The following is a 13,561-nucleotide window of genomic DNA, read 5'->3' on the forward strand; positions in this document are numbered from 1 at the left end:
GTATATTACAGCTTCCTGTCACATCTCCATTCACCATCACTTGGCTTTTTGTTGGATATCAACTGCCTTTATCACATTCGTGAATTTTCCACCAAAATCCATACAATTTAATTGTTGTAACATAAATTGCCAATTTATGTTCTCAATGCTTTCTGAGCATCCAAGAAGATTAACGCTAATTGTTTATCATTGTGTGATTCATAATACTCTAGTGTATCCAAAATTATTCTCACATTATTCCTAATTTGCCTCTTGGGTAAAAATCCATTTTGATTAGGATGAATAAAATCAATTAAAAATCTTTTAAGCCTTTCAGCAATTAATGATGCAAAAAAATTGTAATCTGCATTAAATAATGAAATTGGTCTATAGTTTTTATTAAACCAATCTATAACAAAAAAAAAAGAATTCATACAGATGATAGAAAGAGAAATGGGGTTCTTTTAAAAGAGAATACAAAAGAAGAGACCTCGCTACAGAACGTGTGGGATACTGCAAAAGCAGTGATCAGAGGATTGGCCACAAGTTATATAGTGAAGAAAGATAATAAATTCAGGCTGATCACCTTATAGCAAAATTCCATGCAGAAAAACCAAGCAAGCCTGGGGGAGGAATGCATCCTTAAGTTATACACCTGTAATCAAATTGCTTTCTTTTACACAGGTCGCTTTCAGGAAGTGAGGGGAGCTGGATGTCAATGTGTAAAGCGTTTCCATGACTACTATCAACTCGGGAAGGGAGGATAATTCCATGCATACTTTTGGCCCGTCAAGTCTCATATTCTTTGTAGCTGGCCTATGAATGTGCATGTCTATAATCTGCCGAAACATCTTGTTGGTGAATGTGATTAATCACTTCAGGCAGAGCGGAGGGGACACAGGGATAAAATTCAGATGCCATTAAGTGGAATTTAGTTTCGGCTCCACAGAAAATCATGCCAAGATGTTGATCCTAATAAATGAATGGGTTTTTTTAAACTTTGTCTCGAGGCTCATAAATTAATTAGGGAATTTCACACATTGTTTTACAAACAATTTTGTAAAATAAATTTCCCATTAACACCCCCTTCCCCATGCTGTGCAATGTTAAAGAAAGCTTCTAGAATCCACCATTCAGTTTCTGAGTACTTCTTGAGCTTCAGGGGTGGCACCTTTGATACTTGTTCTGGGGCTGGACTGTGATCCACTATAGCAAGCTTAGCTTGAGTTCAGTGGATCCAGGAATCACGTTCCACAATCTTGTCTCTTTGTGTGAACAGCAAGATCTGGAAGGGTCCTTTCCACCGTGGCTGTAGGAGTGAAGATCTGATGAAAAATTTGCTCCACAGCCAGAGGTGGGATTCAACTGGTTCTAGCCTATTCACTAGAACCTGTAGTTAATTTTCTAAGCCGTTCAGAGAACCAGTTGTTAGAAGAAATCTTATTTCGTTTTTTTCCACTTTACAGGGTTAATCATTTAAGGAAGGCAGGAAATAAACATTCTAGTGTTGTTTCTAGTCTAATCTTTATTGCCCTGCTTACAGAAACTGCATCTCAGTTAACTGTTTTTGCATTGTAACAGCTAAAGGTTCTTGGCAGTACGCCCCACTTAGTGTTGCCTGAGCTTTTCAGGAGTTTTTTTTCCCTTACTTTGCTGGTACTTTGCTGGGGCTTGACTTTCTTAAAAGGGAAGGGTTGTTTTAAGCTTTTTACACTGCTGTTGGGAGGAAATATTCCCCCTGTTGGAGTTCTTCCAGCTGGGATGCAATGATCGGCACTTTGAAGTAATAATTGAATAATGAAGCAGAGCTGCCGGAAAGAAGCTTTTAATGACAAGGAACCAAGATGAGTGAAATCCAGCAAGGCTTCTTCGCTAGCTAGAAAGATTGACATTCAAATATGACTTTACATACCCTTTCTGACTATTGGTCTAAAACTGGTTTTTAGTGATGTTTAATCCTGTGTTTATTGATGGGATAATTTTCCCTATTCATCTTTGTTTGGAAGGAAAAATGTTAATCTCTGTTCCTGAAAAGAAGCAGCTTTAGAAATCTAGCTAGTTCCTGTGTCTATTTGTCCTGGTAATTGGTTCAGCAAGCAACAGCTACTGTGTTTGCTCTTTTGCTACTTTTGTGTCATCCTCTGTTTTGCTGCTTGCTTTTCGGCTGCCATTGAAACGGGGAGGGGGGAGCATGGTATTTGGGTGTGGGAAATATTCTGTACAGGAGGACTGTTAATTGGGAGTTGTTCTCACCATCTACTGCGCATGTGGCAGGACGAGGAGTTTCCCACCAAGCCAACTGTCTGGCATACCAACCTGATGATGATTTTTGAAAATGTCTCCCACATGACAGCTGTGGAAATATTGGATTGGACTATGGGCTGGGGTTACCAAGGGGAGCAGATTGGGTCATGTATTGATATCTATGCTTGCGTGGGCTTTTGCTTAGATCCAACTTTGTTTAGCTTCTATTTACTTATAGTGCCGAGGTGGCGCAGTGGTTAAATGCAGCACTGCAGGCTACTTCAGCTGACTGCAGTTCGGCTGTTCAAATCTCACCGGCTCAGGGTTGACTCAGCCTTCCATCCTTCCGAGGTGGGTAAAATGAGGACCCGGATTGTTGTTGGGGGCAATATGCTGACTCTGTAAACCACTTAGAGAGGGCTGAAAGCCCTATGAAGCGGTATATAAGTCTAACTGCTATTGCTATTGCTATTATAACCAGTAAAAATACTCTTAATTCTGCAAAATGGAGTTGAGTGGTTTCTTTCTTAGTTATTAAGTGAAGCAGCCCTGACATTTTGCTTTCTTTGTAGTTGGCACTTATCTCAAGTGTTTACACTTGAACTTGCCTGGGGTGTGAGCTATGGCAATGAACTTATGTTTTAGTTATAAAAGGATTTAAACTTGTGATTTAATTATTTGTATTGTGTTTGAATTTTTTCTGTTCATGGTTTCTTTTTCTATCTGGGGAGAAGGCCTTCCTTCATTGCTTTAGTGGTTCATGACACTGTCCTTTTGGGGTGTACTTCCAAGAGGCAGGATGCAAGCTTGGCACTGATTTTTTTACTGCCTTTCTGGGGGGCATGTGATCTTTCCTTAAATCTGGATGATTTCCTTAGGATATCTTATGAGGTGAGTGAGACCAGCTAGTATCTTTATGTGGCGCAAATGGATCTAATGATTGCTTCTCCTGGGGTGCTCTTTCTGGAGAGAGCTTAAATAACCTCTGTGCTAAAGAGTTTCACTTTATGAGCAAGAGTTGGCTGTTGGTAGTTATCATTGCATTTTAGCTATTTTAATTCTTCAAGGTGCTCTGGCACCCTGCCTGATTTGTAATTCTGGTGTTAGTTCCCTAATGTGATACTGCCATTCAAATGGAGAGAAGGGGGAGTATGGGGATAAGCTTTATTTTTATAACCCTTTTCCTGGTGTCTAAGCACCCTGCAATATTCTCACCTTCTTTGAAATGTAATAAGGAGGGAGAGCCATGTGGATTATTTCAATTTGCTGGAACCAGAAGAAGATCCTGGGAATGGCTCCGTATCTGTTTCTCAAGATGCTGTTACAATAAACATCTTCACACTTTTGGATTGGCTAAATCCACATTAAAACTGGAGGGAGGGAATTCTAAAGCCCAATTTCTAGTTGGATTGTCTTAAGTGCAGGAAAGAAGGGCATCAAGCCGATCGAAGATGCTGGTGAAGAAATCAAAATGCCTGTCAGGGGGAAACCCACAAAGCCAAGCCCCTGAGGGAAGGAAACTGCCCTACGAAGCAAGGTAACCATCTAGTTTAGGGACCCCCACCCCTTGTGGATCAAAACTCCAGAAATCCAATTGGAAGAACCAACTTTCACTGAAAGCAACCCAGAAGGCCAACCCTGGTAAGCAATCCAATTGAACAGCTTTCCTCCTCCTAAGACTGTTTATACCCAGTTAAGACAGAGAAGTAAAACTCTGTTTTTCTAGACTCAGGATGCATAAGCTGCCTGATACGTCCCCATCCTAGTTGGGAAATTGGGAATAAATCTAAGGAGACTAAAGACCCCAATTCAATTTTGCCAATTAAACAGATCAATATCCGGGGGAGAACCCGCCATGTTTGCCACTGAGCCCCTACAAATAACTATGGATAATCACAAAGAGTCACTGATATTTGTGGTAGCACCCGGCACCCGTTAATATTAGGTTAGCATGGCTAAGAAAATGGAATCCCAAAATTAACTGGAGACAAGGGTTGGTCAAAATTTAGTAATGAGTAATTTTTGCTGATGACAAAAAGGGGAACCGGGAAGGGAAGCCTGACTGTTAAATGGCAATGCTCAGGGGAATGCCAAATGGAGACATACCAAAGGAATACAGAGACATAGCTGAGGTTTTCAGTGAAAAGACATTCGACGAACTCACCGCCACCATGCCACCAACTGCAATTGAAATCCTGCCAGGGGCAAAACTTCCCAAACCATTCTAAAATCCTTTAAGAGAAAACCCAATACCTAGTAGTGTAGAAATACCTACCTCCTTCGCAAAAAAAAAAAAAAGACCTCATCGCCCCCACACTCTTAAATAAATTTCACACCCAATAGCCTCACAAACCTTGCTAAAATATTATAATGGATTTTTTTATCCTTATCTCTTACAGGTGGATCTATCTTTTTTTTTTAATTATTTTATTTTTTGTTACATAAACAACACATACCCACAACAGTGAAAAAAACAGAACAAAAAAGAACAAGAAACAAAACAGAAAAAAAACATCATAACATATAGCATGTCATTTGGTTACAGGTGTTTTAACATTTATCATTTTTATGCATTTATTATTTCATTTAATAAGTATAATATACGGTTTGGGTTGCTTTGTTTACCATCCCTTCTTCCTGTTATAACATCACCTTATTTTCCCTTTCTTTTCTCCCTTCCCCCCTTCTCTACTTTCTTCCTTCCTGCCCTCCTTTCCCTTCCTTCTTCCTGTACCTTTCTCCTACTCCTGCTCTTCCTCATCCCCTTCCTACCCTCTCTCCTCCTCTTTCTCTCCTTTCCATCCTCCTCTCCTTACCTCTTTCTTTTCACCCTCTCTCCATTCTCTACTTTCTTCCTTCCTCCTCTCCTTCCCCTTCCTTCTTCCCTTGCCTCTCCTTCACTCCTACTCTTCCTTTTTCCCTTCCTACCCTCTTTCCTTCCTTTTCTCTCCCTTCAATCTTCTTTTCCTTTCCCTTTCCTTTCTCCCTCTCTCCCTTCTCTACATTCCTCCTTCCTCCTTTCCTTCCCCTTCCTTCTTCCCGTACCTTTCTCCTACTCCTACTCTTCCTCTTCCCCTTTCTACCCTCTCTCCTCCTCTTTCTCTCCTTTCCATCCTCCTCCCCTTACCTCTTTCTTCTTTCCCCCATCTTCCTTTCATTCTCTCCCCCTTTTTCCCTTTTTTCTACTATTATTGGTGTTTCTATTTTAAATCTCAGTTTATGTTTCCTTGAGATGGTACTTCCGCCAACCCAGATATAATTTAGTATAATTTCTTATTCCCTTACCATTACTAGTCTATCCTAACTATATTTCCCCCCCACAGAAACACTTTGTATCTCTCTATTGTATATTCATTTATCTATTTGATATACACAACAATTAAAAAACACACACACACTCACAAAAAAAACCACAACAAGTATAAAAAAGTATATCAGCTGGTTACAACAAGTTTTTGTACATCTCTTCCATTAATTCATATTAATTCAAATATCTCAAATGTTTACTATATTAACATCATCATACCTCCACTTTTAGTTGACTACAGTTATTTAAACATCCTTCATCCTTAACTATACCAAAGATTTAATCCATAACCACATGCTGGCATTTCATTTACTTATTTATAAAATCCTCCATTAACATTAAGTCCTTATATCCTGTTTTAGCTAAACATCCATAATATTTAATACCAAAAAATTTATCCTCCATGTATATAATTTATTATCATCCTCCTTTTTTTATTTAATTATATCCTATATCATAGCATTTCCCCACTATTAGTTAAGATTTAACTATATATAGTTTTATTTCATTTTTTTTATAATAATTATTATTGTTATTAATAATGTTTATATATAGTCCAAATACATTTCTAGCCTTCCCTTCTCATATCCAATTATTACTTATCATATCAACTCAACATTATATTACTATCATCATTTTTTTCCATCTATACCTATTGCAAATGAATTTAACTAAGTTTAGCTAATTTTAAGTTATACTCTTCCATCTATCAACCTGTGTCTCTCCAATAACAGAACAGTCTTATATTTGCTGCCTTTTGTGGGTCCAGTTTTCCAAACATCTTTATGAGCAAGTTCATACAAAGAAATCTTTGCACTTTTTTGTCTGTAATGCCTCTCATATAATGCTGCCGCCCGCTCTTTATTTCCTTTATCAATTTGTCTTTAATTCTCAGTGGTGGTATCAAATGTTTTGCAGATGGTATTTCATAAACTGTAAGTTCTTTGATGCTTCCCATTCCTCTTGTGCCCCGTCTTTTAAAGTAAACTTTCAGTCTGCTTGATTCCTCTTCAAACATTTCATTCTTTCCTCCCTCAGAAGTAAACCAATTTTCACGAATATCAGGCTCTTTATCTCCGGAATTTTTATTTTGTATTTGAAAAACATTCTCAGTTTTTTCCTCATACTTTGTTGCCAAAAACACCAAATAATCCAATTTTCTCTGAATTCTATCTTGTGTGGTAGATAATTTCTGTAGTGCTGAAAAAATCATTTGAATAGACGCTTGAATAGACGCCATGTTTGTATGCAGTTAGTATTTTTTCTTGAGAGCTCTGAGGTATTTGCAAATAAAAGCAGGCTGAAAGCTGTACAATCTTATCAGATCTTAAGCCAATACAGCCAAGCAATAAAAGTGTCAAGTTGTAAACAACCAAATTATAGTGAATTGGTTTACAGCCCGCTTGCAGAAGATCAGAGAAGATGTTGGAGTAATCTATCCTTTGTCCGTGTGAATAACATTTAAAACATTTAAAAGGTAGGATAACCACCGTCCAAAAACCAATAAAAAGATCAAAATCGCCACTAGATTCTTCTGTTCTTTAATTTAAATTAGCTTGAATTTTTAGGCGGTCTGTTTTTCTCTGAGTAATAAAATAATCTTACCAGCTGGAAACACTTTTGACACTTTCTTTAGGGCTGTCTGCAGTTTCAGTTAGCCTTATGGCTAATCCGGAAGTCACTGGCAAAGGAGGTTTTTTCCAGGTCCCCAGAGACTTTGCGAATGTCTCTGGGACCACTGGGTCTCCTATTACCTTTCACTGTCTCTCCGGGACAGCTTGGGTCCAAAAAGGGACCGTCCAAATGCTTCAGAATAGAGGAGTTTCAGGAGTAGCCTGAAAGTCCATCTTCTCACTGCTAAGTCCTGCCTTCTTCCGATCTATCTTTTTTTTAAGAAGGGTGGTATGTCAGATCCCTAACATGATACTGCCATTTAAATGGAGAGAGGGGGGAGCATGGGGATAAGCTGTATTTTTATAACCTTTTTCCCTGCAGTGCCCTGCAGTATTCTCACCTTCTTTGACATGTAATAAGGAGGGAGAGTTATGTGGTTTGCTAAAAGTGGAAGAAGATTCTGGGAATGGCTCCTTACCTGTTTCTCAAGACTGCCATTACAATAAACATCTTCACAGCTGTGGATAGGCTAAATCCACATTCAGACTGGAGGGAGAGATTCTAAAGCCCTATTTCTAACTGTATAGTTGGGGGGGGGAGATTTAGAATCTGCTTCACCTGTCCTACTATCACTTCTTCTCAATAAAAGGTTCCTTTTAAAATACCACATTTCAAGAGTCCATACTTTCTTGGGAAAGGAGGAGAGGTCCCTAACGTGATACTGCCATTCAAATGGAGAGAGGGGGAGCATGGGGATAAGCTGTATTTTTATAATGTTTTTCCTGACGTCTAAGTATCTTGCAGTATTCTCACGTTCTTTGAAATGTAATAAAGAGAGAGAGCCTTCTTATCTGTTTCTCAAGAACAGGTAAGAACAGAACTTTTACCAAAAAAGCTTTTTGTATTTTTGTACAGGTAATCCTTGACTTACAACAGTTCATTTAGAGACCATTCAAAGTTACAATGGCACTAAAAAGTGACTTATGACTGTTCTTCACACTTACAACCATTGCAGCATGCCCATGGTCACAAGAAGCCAGGCTAGGCAAAGCGAAGGAACAAGATTGTTGCAAAATAGGATGGAGGCACGTGGTGGCAAGAAAGTGACCCAAACTGAATTATATATGTGTCTAAAAACAATTAGAGACTAATGATGAATAGACAAATGTTAAATAACAATTATAAAAATGTATACTTGTGAATGAACTTGAATGGGAAAAATAAAAAAACACATGGCCACCAAGCCATGCCCACCAGGCCACAGAACTTGTAGTAAAAAAAATTGAATCCCACCACTGATCCACACTTACATCTCCTGGTTTGAATGGATGCAGGGCTTCTTCCAAGGGCAGGGTCTGTTTCAATGTGTTTTGTTTCCACAGGGTCTGGAGTCTTTTGTGCAGGTCTGAAAGATAAGAAAAGAGAACCATATCCCTTCTATCTAAGCTGGGGGATTGAGAGTCCAAGCCTTGCAGTGTGTCTGGGGATCAACCAAAAAGGATTTCGAAAGGGAAAATCCCTATATCCCATCAAGGCTTAGTTCTGATATAAAACAGAGTAATGGGTAATACCTTTGTCCATGAGAGGTGTGCTTCCTGGCAGAGTATGCTTTCTAGGTCTTGATCGCTTTGTTGGTCCTCTCATTTCCACCCGAAGATGTTGGTGATAAGGCACATGAAGGTTTTGGGTAATGCCTAGGGCCTGGAATATATGGATGAGGACCTGGAATATGAAGTGCCTGCCCCTGTCCATGTCCAGAGTAGTGGGTACCCCAAACGTGAGCACAATGTCCTTAAGGAGGTGTCTGGTGGTTTCAATGGCTGTGGCATGGTGGCATGGGAAGGTCTCTATCCATTGTGCCAATTTGTCCCTCCATACTAATACATATTGGTAGCCATTTGTAGTCCTTTTTTTTTTTTGAAAGGCCGTTGTGCCTTTCTACCCCCTTCATGAATGGCCTTCCTAGAAATGGTGTTATTTGCTTGACAGATGATTGCCATCTTTGTTGCTTCACTATATACTCCAGTTCATGCCACACTCTCCTTGTGACATCCACCAATGCTTGGGTCCTGCAGTGGCCTTTGGAATACAGCCTTTGGCAGATTAGTCGAATGAGGCGGCCTGCCATCTGGGACACTCCAAAATCCTTCTTTAAAAACTGCACCTAATTTCTTTTCCCACATTTGTGTTTCCCCTTCCTCTAGGAAGTCTCCATATGGGATTGTAGGATTAGGTCTTATTGCTGGAGCTATATGAACAAGAGTTAATATCAGAAGAGAAAATAAATCAATATTTAGAAAAGGCAGAAATACGTAAAATACCTGAAACCGTTAAAGCATGAACGTATATCCATGATGGAATTAACAGAGCAATTAAGAAGCAAAAGAATGGGAAGACACTTGGACCGGATGGTCTGTCAGCGGAAGTGTCAAAATCTCCATTCCAGGTTTTTTCCCCAAGCCTTGGCTGGGGAAGGAGGGGGAGTAAGAACTCAAGTTTGGCTGCTCAGGTTGATCTGAGACTTTCATTCTCCAGCCATGCAGTGAATTAGTTTTCCCAGCCCCCTCCAGCTGTATCTTTCCAGACACTATTTATCTGAAAATTTCCTCTCCCATACCAATTCCTTTGTACTTCGGAAGAACTTTAGAGAAGCAATTCATTATTAGCTTCTTTTCTCAAAAGGCTTTCTCTTAATTGTTCACTGATATTTTACACTGAGTGGGTCAGGTCAGTCAGCACCCCTTGCCAGCACCCCATGCTGAGGTTGTTGGTGATTTATTTTAATTTCAGATTTGGGTTAATGTCAGCATTCCAAATATCTTCCAGAATTAAATCAGAGTTCAAGGCATAGCTTTCATCAAAGTTCCAATTTAATAAGAGAGACATGTTGGTACAAATTGTGGAACCCCGAATCTGAAAGCTTCCTGGGTTTCCATCCAGTTGAAAATTCAAAACCTTGCCCCCACACCCACAAGTTCATCACATGGTCCAATCTTCTTTCCACCCATCTAGTTCCAGTCAGGTGCAAAGGTGTGGAGACAAAAGATGATCTTGGGCTTCTAGAAAGGAATGTTTTATTATGACAACAAGACATTCTACAATTCTACTTCTTACTATTCCCCCTCCCAATTACTACACTAATGAAACAGCATAGTAAAATAATAGAGAGTGTGGCAGGCCAAAGATCCTAAAAGGAATATGCCTGCAGGCCTGACATGAAGTATATAAAGAATTGCAAGAAACTTTGAATCAAACAATGTTGGAAGTATTTAATGAACTTTTTTTAGAGGCAAAAGTACCAAATACATGGATGGAAGCATTATTACCCTTATACTGAAAGAAGATGCAGATTTACAACAAATAAAAAATTACAGACTAATATCCTTGTCATATGCGGATTATAAAATGTTTGTGTCAATAATTGCAGAAAGACTAAAATGATTTTAAATCAATTCATACATAAAGATCAAAATGGTTTTTTTACCTAAGAGACAAATTAAAGACAATATGAAAATAATCTTGAATGACGTATTTTTTGGAGTATAAGACGCATCAAGATTTTGAAGAGGCAATTTTTTTTAAGAAGTAGGTAGGTTGGTAGAGTTTGAGATGGAGAGAAAGAAATACAGTAGGAGTTAGAGAGAGAGAGTAGGTAGGTAAGTAGATAAAGGGAGAGAGAGAGAAATACGATAGGGAGAGAGAGAGTGTGTGTGTAGGTAGGTAGGTAGATAGGTAGAGGGATAGAGATAGAGAAAGAGAGATAGAGAAATACAGTAGGTAGGGAGAGAGTGTGTGTAGGTAGGTAGAGGGATATAGAGAGAGAAATAGAGAGAGAGAGAAATACAGTAGATAGATAGGTGTTTCTGCTGGTACAGCACTTGATCAATGTAATTCTCTTTAATCAATTAAAGAGCTTTCAGAAAGGAAAAAAAGTGTTTGCACTCTGCAAACCTCCCAAAAACAGTCCATTTTTTGGGCCTGTTTTTTTCCCCAAAAAAATGGCATGAATAGCCTGGGGGGAGCTTGCAGAGTGCTTCTGGGGGGACAAAAATCCAGCAAAAAACAGCCCACTTTTTCGTGAAAACGGGCCCATTTTTTGTCAAAAAAATTGCACGCATAGCCTTATGGAGGCTTATAGAGTGCTGCTGGGGGGAGGGGCAAAAACGGCCCGTTGTTTGCTCATTTCTGCCCTCCCCAGCTCACAGGAGTTCTCTGAAAGCCTCCATAAGGCTATGCACGACCATTTTGGTGAAGGGGCGGGGCTTCGGGAGGCAAAAAATGCTGTATTTGATGTATAAGATGCACCCAGATTTTCAGGCTCTTTTTTGAGGAAAAAAGGTGCGTCTTATACTCCGAAGAATACGGTACATTATGAAGCACTTCCAGAGAAGCAAATGGTGTTGATCTTAGATGTACAGAAAGCATTTGACAATGTGAACGCTACAAATTGCAGGTGTTTGCAGATGATTTAGCCTTTATTTGGAAGACCCATGAACAGGACCTAAATTAATAAAAGAAATAAATAGAAGAACATGGAGAAGTGGCAGGTCAGAAAATAAATAAAGAGAAAACTAAGATTTTAGTTAAAAATCTGACAGATAAGCAAAAATAATAGAATAAGCAAAGAGGGTAGACATATTTAGGGATCCAGCTGATAGCAAGATGTGTAACAATTAAGGAAGATAATTACTATAAATTGTTGAAGCAAATCCAAGTAGATTTGGAAAAATGGAAGAATCTGCAATTATCTTTGGTAGGAAGAATATCAACAATTAAAATAAATATACTACCAAGGCTATTGTATCTATTCCAAACAATTCTATTAAAATTGGAAAAGAAATATTTTGAAGAACTGAATAAAATAATACATAAATATATTTGGCAAGAGAAAAAAGCAAGAATTGATGTGAAAATGATGCAAAATATAAGAAATAGAGGAGGCTTTGGACCACCAAACTGGGAATTGTACTATCAGGCGGCAGTGCTAGCATGGATGAAAGAGTGGATTGTACTGAGGAATATAAGTTTATTAACTTTGTAAAAACGTGATTTACAATTGGGCTGGCATGCATTTTTAGGCTATGGGGAAAATGAGATAGATGGATATTTTCAGAGACATTATATAAGAAATGCATTATTATTGGTGTGGGAGAAAATTAAAGAACAACATTATTTGAGGATACCAGTTTGGCTTTCAACAATGGAAGCATTTATTCAACTAAATATTATTATTATGGGAAACATTGTCAGATATAAAGATATCTTGAATTAAAAAGGGGTACCTAAAACGAAAGAAGAAATGAGTGAGCAAGGAATCGATATAATGTGATACTCTAATGTGCAGATACAATCTACATATGAGAAAGATGCTAAATTACAGAGTTTTTATGAAGAATGGAGCTAGATAAAATCTTAACTGGAACAGAAGAAAGATTAATAAAGAAACTGTATAATTACTTATTTGGCATAAAATTGGAAAAGGAACAATTAAAAGAGACAATGATAGCAAGGGCAAAAAATGTTGGCTATACGATAGAATTAGATAAATGGCAGAAATTGTCAGATATGAATTATAAATTAACAATGTCAACTGCATATAAAGATAATTTGTTTACGATGTTTTACAGATGGCATCTACCACCGACGAGGTTGACAAAGATTTTTAAAGACAATTCAGCTAAGTGTTGGAAGTGCCACCAAATACCTGGATCTTACTATCATATGTGGTGGCGAGGCAAAGAAGTATTGGACAACAATTAATGAAGACATGGTGGAAGAGATGACACAACAACATATTGAGCTGAAGCCAGAAACATTTCTACTAGGAATTTTACCTGAAATTTATAATAAAGAGAAATATTTAATCATTCATGTATTAACTGCAGCTAGAATTGTACTTGCACAACATTGGAAAGTGCAGTGATTCCTATTGATGAGAAGGTGATAAGGAAAATATTAGAATGTGCAGAAATGAGGAGAAAGAGCAAACTAAATATTATATGATTTGGGAAGTATTTTACCAATGGTTGGAGAATAAAAAAGTGGTTTGGAAATGAAGAAGTCTAAAAAATAAGTAGACAATATATTTAGATAGAGATAAAAATAAGATGAAAACTGTTAATATGTGTATGATGAGAATAATGATGTTTAATGTTATGATATGATATCATTACTAGAAGATATTAAGAAGAAAAATGGAGAGTTTTATAATGTTTAAATATTTAATATATCATAATACTAAGCTTAGGGAAATAATGTTAATATGAATGTGAAAGATGTGGCAAATGAGAAACAATGTTGCACAGAGATGTTTGTACCCAGACGACACACTTCATAAGGAAAGATGAAATGTTTATTTTTGTAATTGAAAAATAATACAATTCTTTATTTAAAAAACAACTTGGGCTGCATAAGCAA

The 13,561-nt window shown here is 37.9% G+C and overlaps 1 protein-coding gene across 1 annotated transcript in view; it reads left to right on the forward strand.

Annotated features, from left to right (window-relative positions):
- The window catches only part of GOLGA4 (golgin A4), a 244,928-nt gene extending 231,915 nt beyond the window's left edge, over positions 1–13,013 (forward strand). The window contains exon 20 of the mRNA XM_032237102.1: positions 12,772–13,013. Within this exon, the coding sequence (XP_032092993.1) occupies positions 12,772–12,810 (39 nt within the window). The 3' untranslated portion in view covers positions 12,811–13,013. The remainder of the gene's footprint in view (positions 1–12,771) is intronic.
- Positions 13,014–13,561: the final 548 nt, after the last annotated feature.

This window comes from Thamnophis elegans, chromosome Z (genome assembly GCF_009769535.1).
Source record: "Thamnophis elegans isolate rThaEle1 chromosome Z, rThaEle1.pri, whole genome shotgun sequence".
NCBI classification, from domain to species: Eukaryota; Metazoa; Chordata; class Lepidosauria; order Squamata; family Colubridae; genus Thamnophis; species Thamnophis elegans.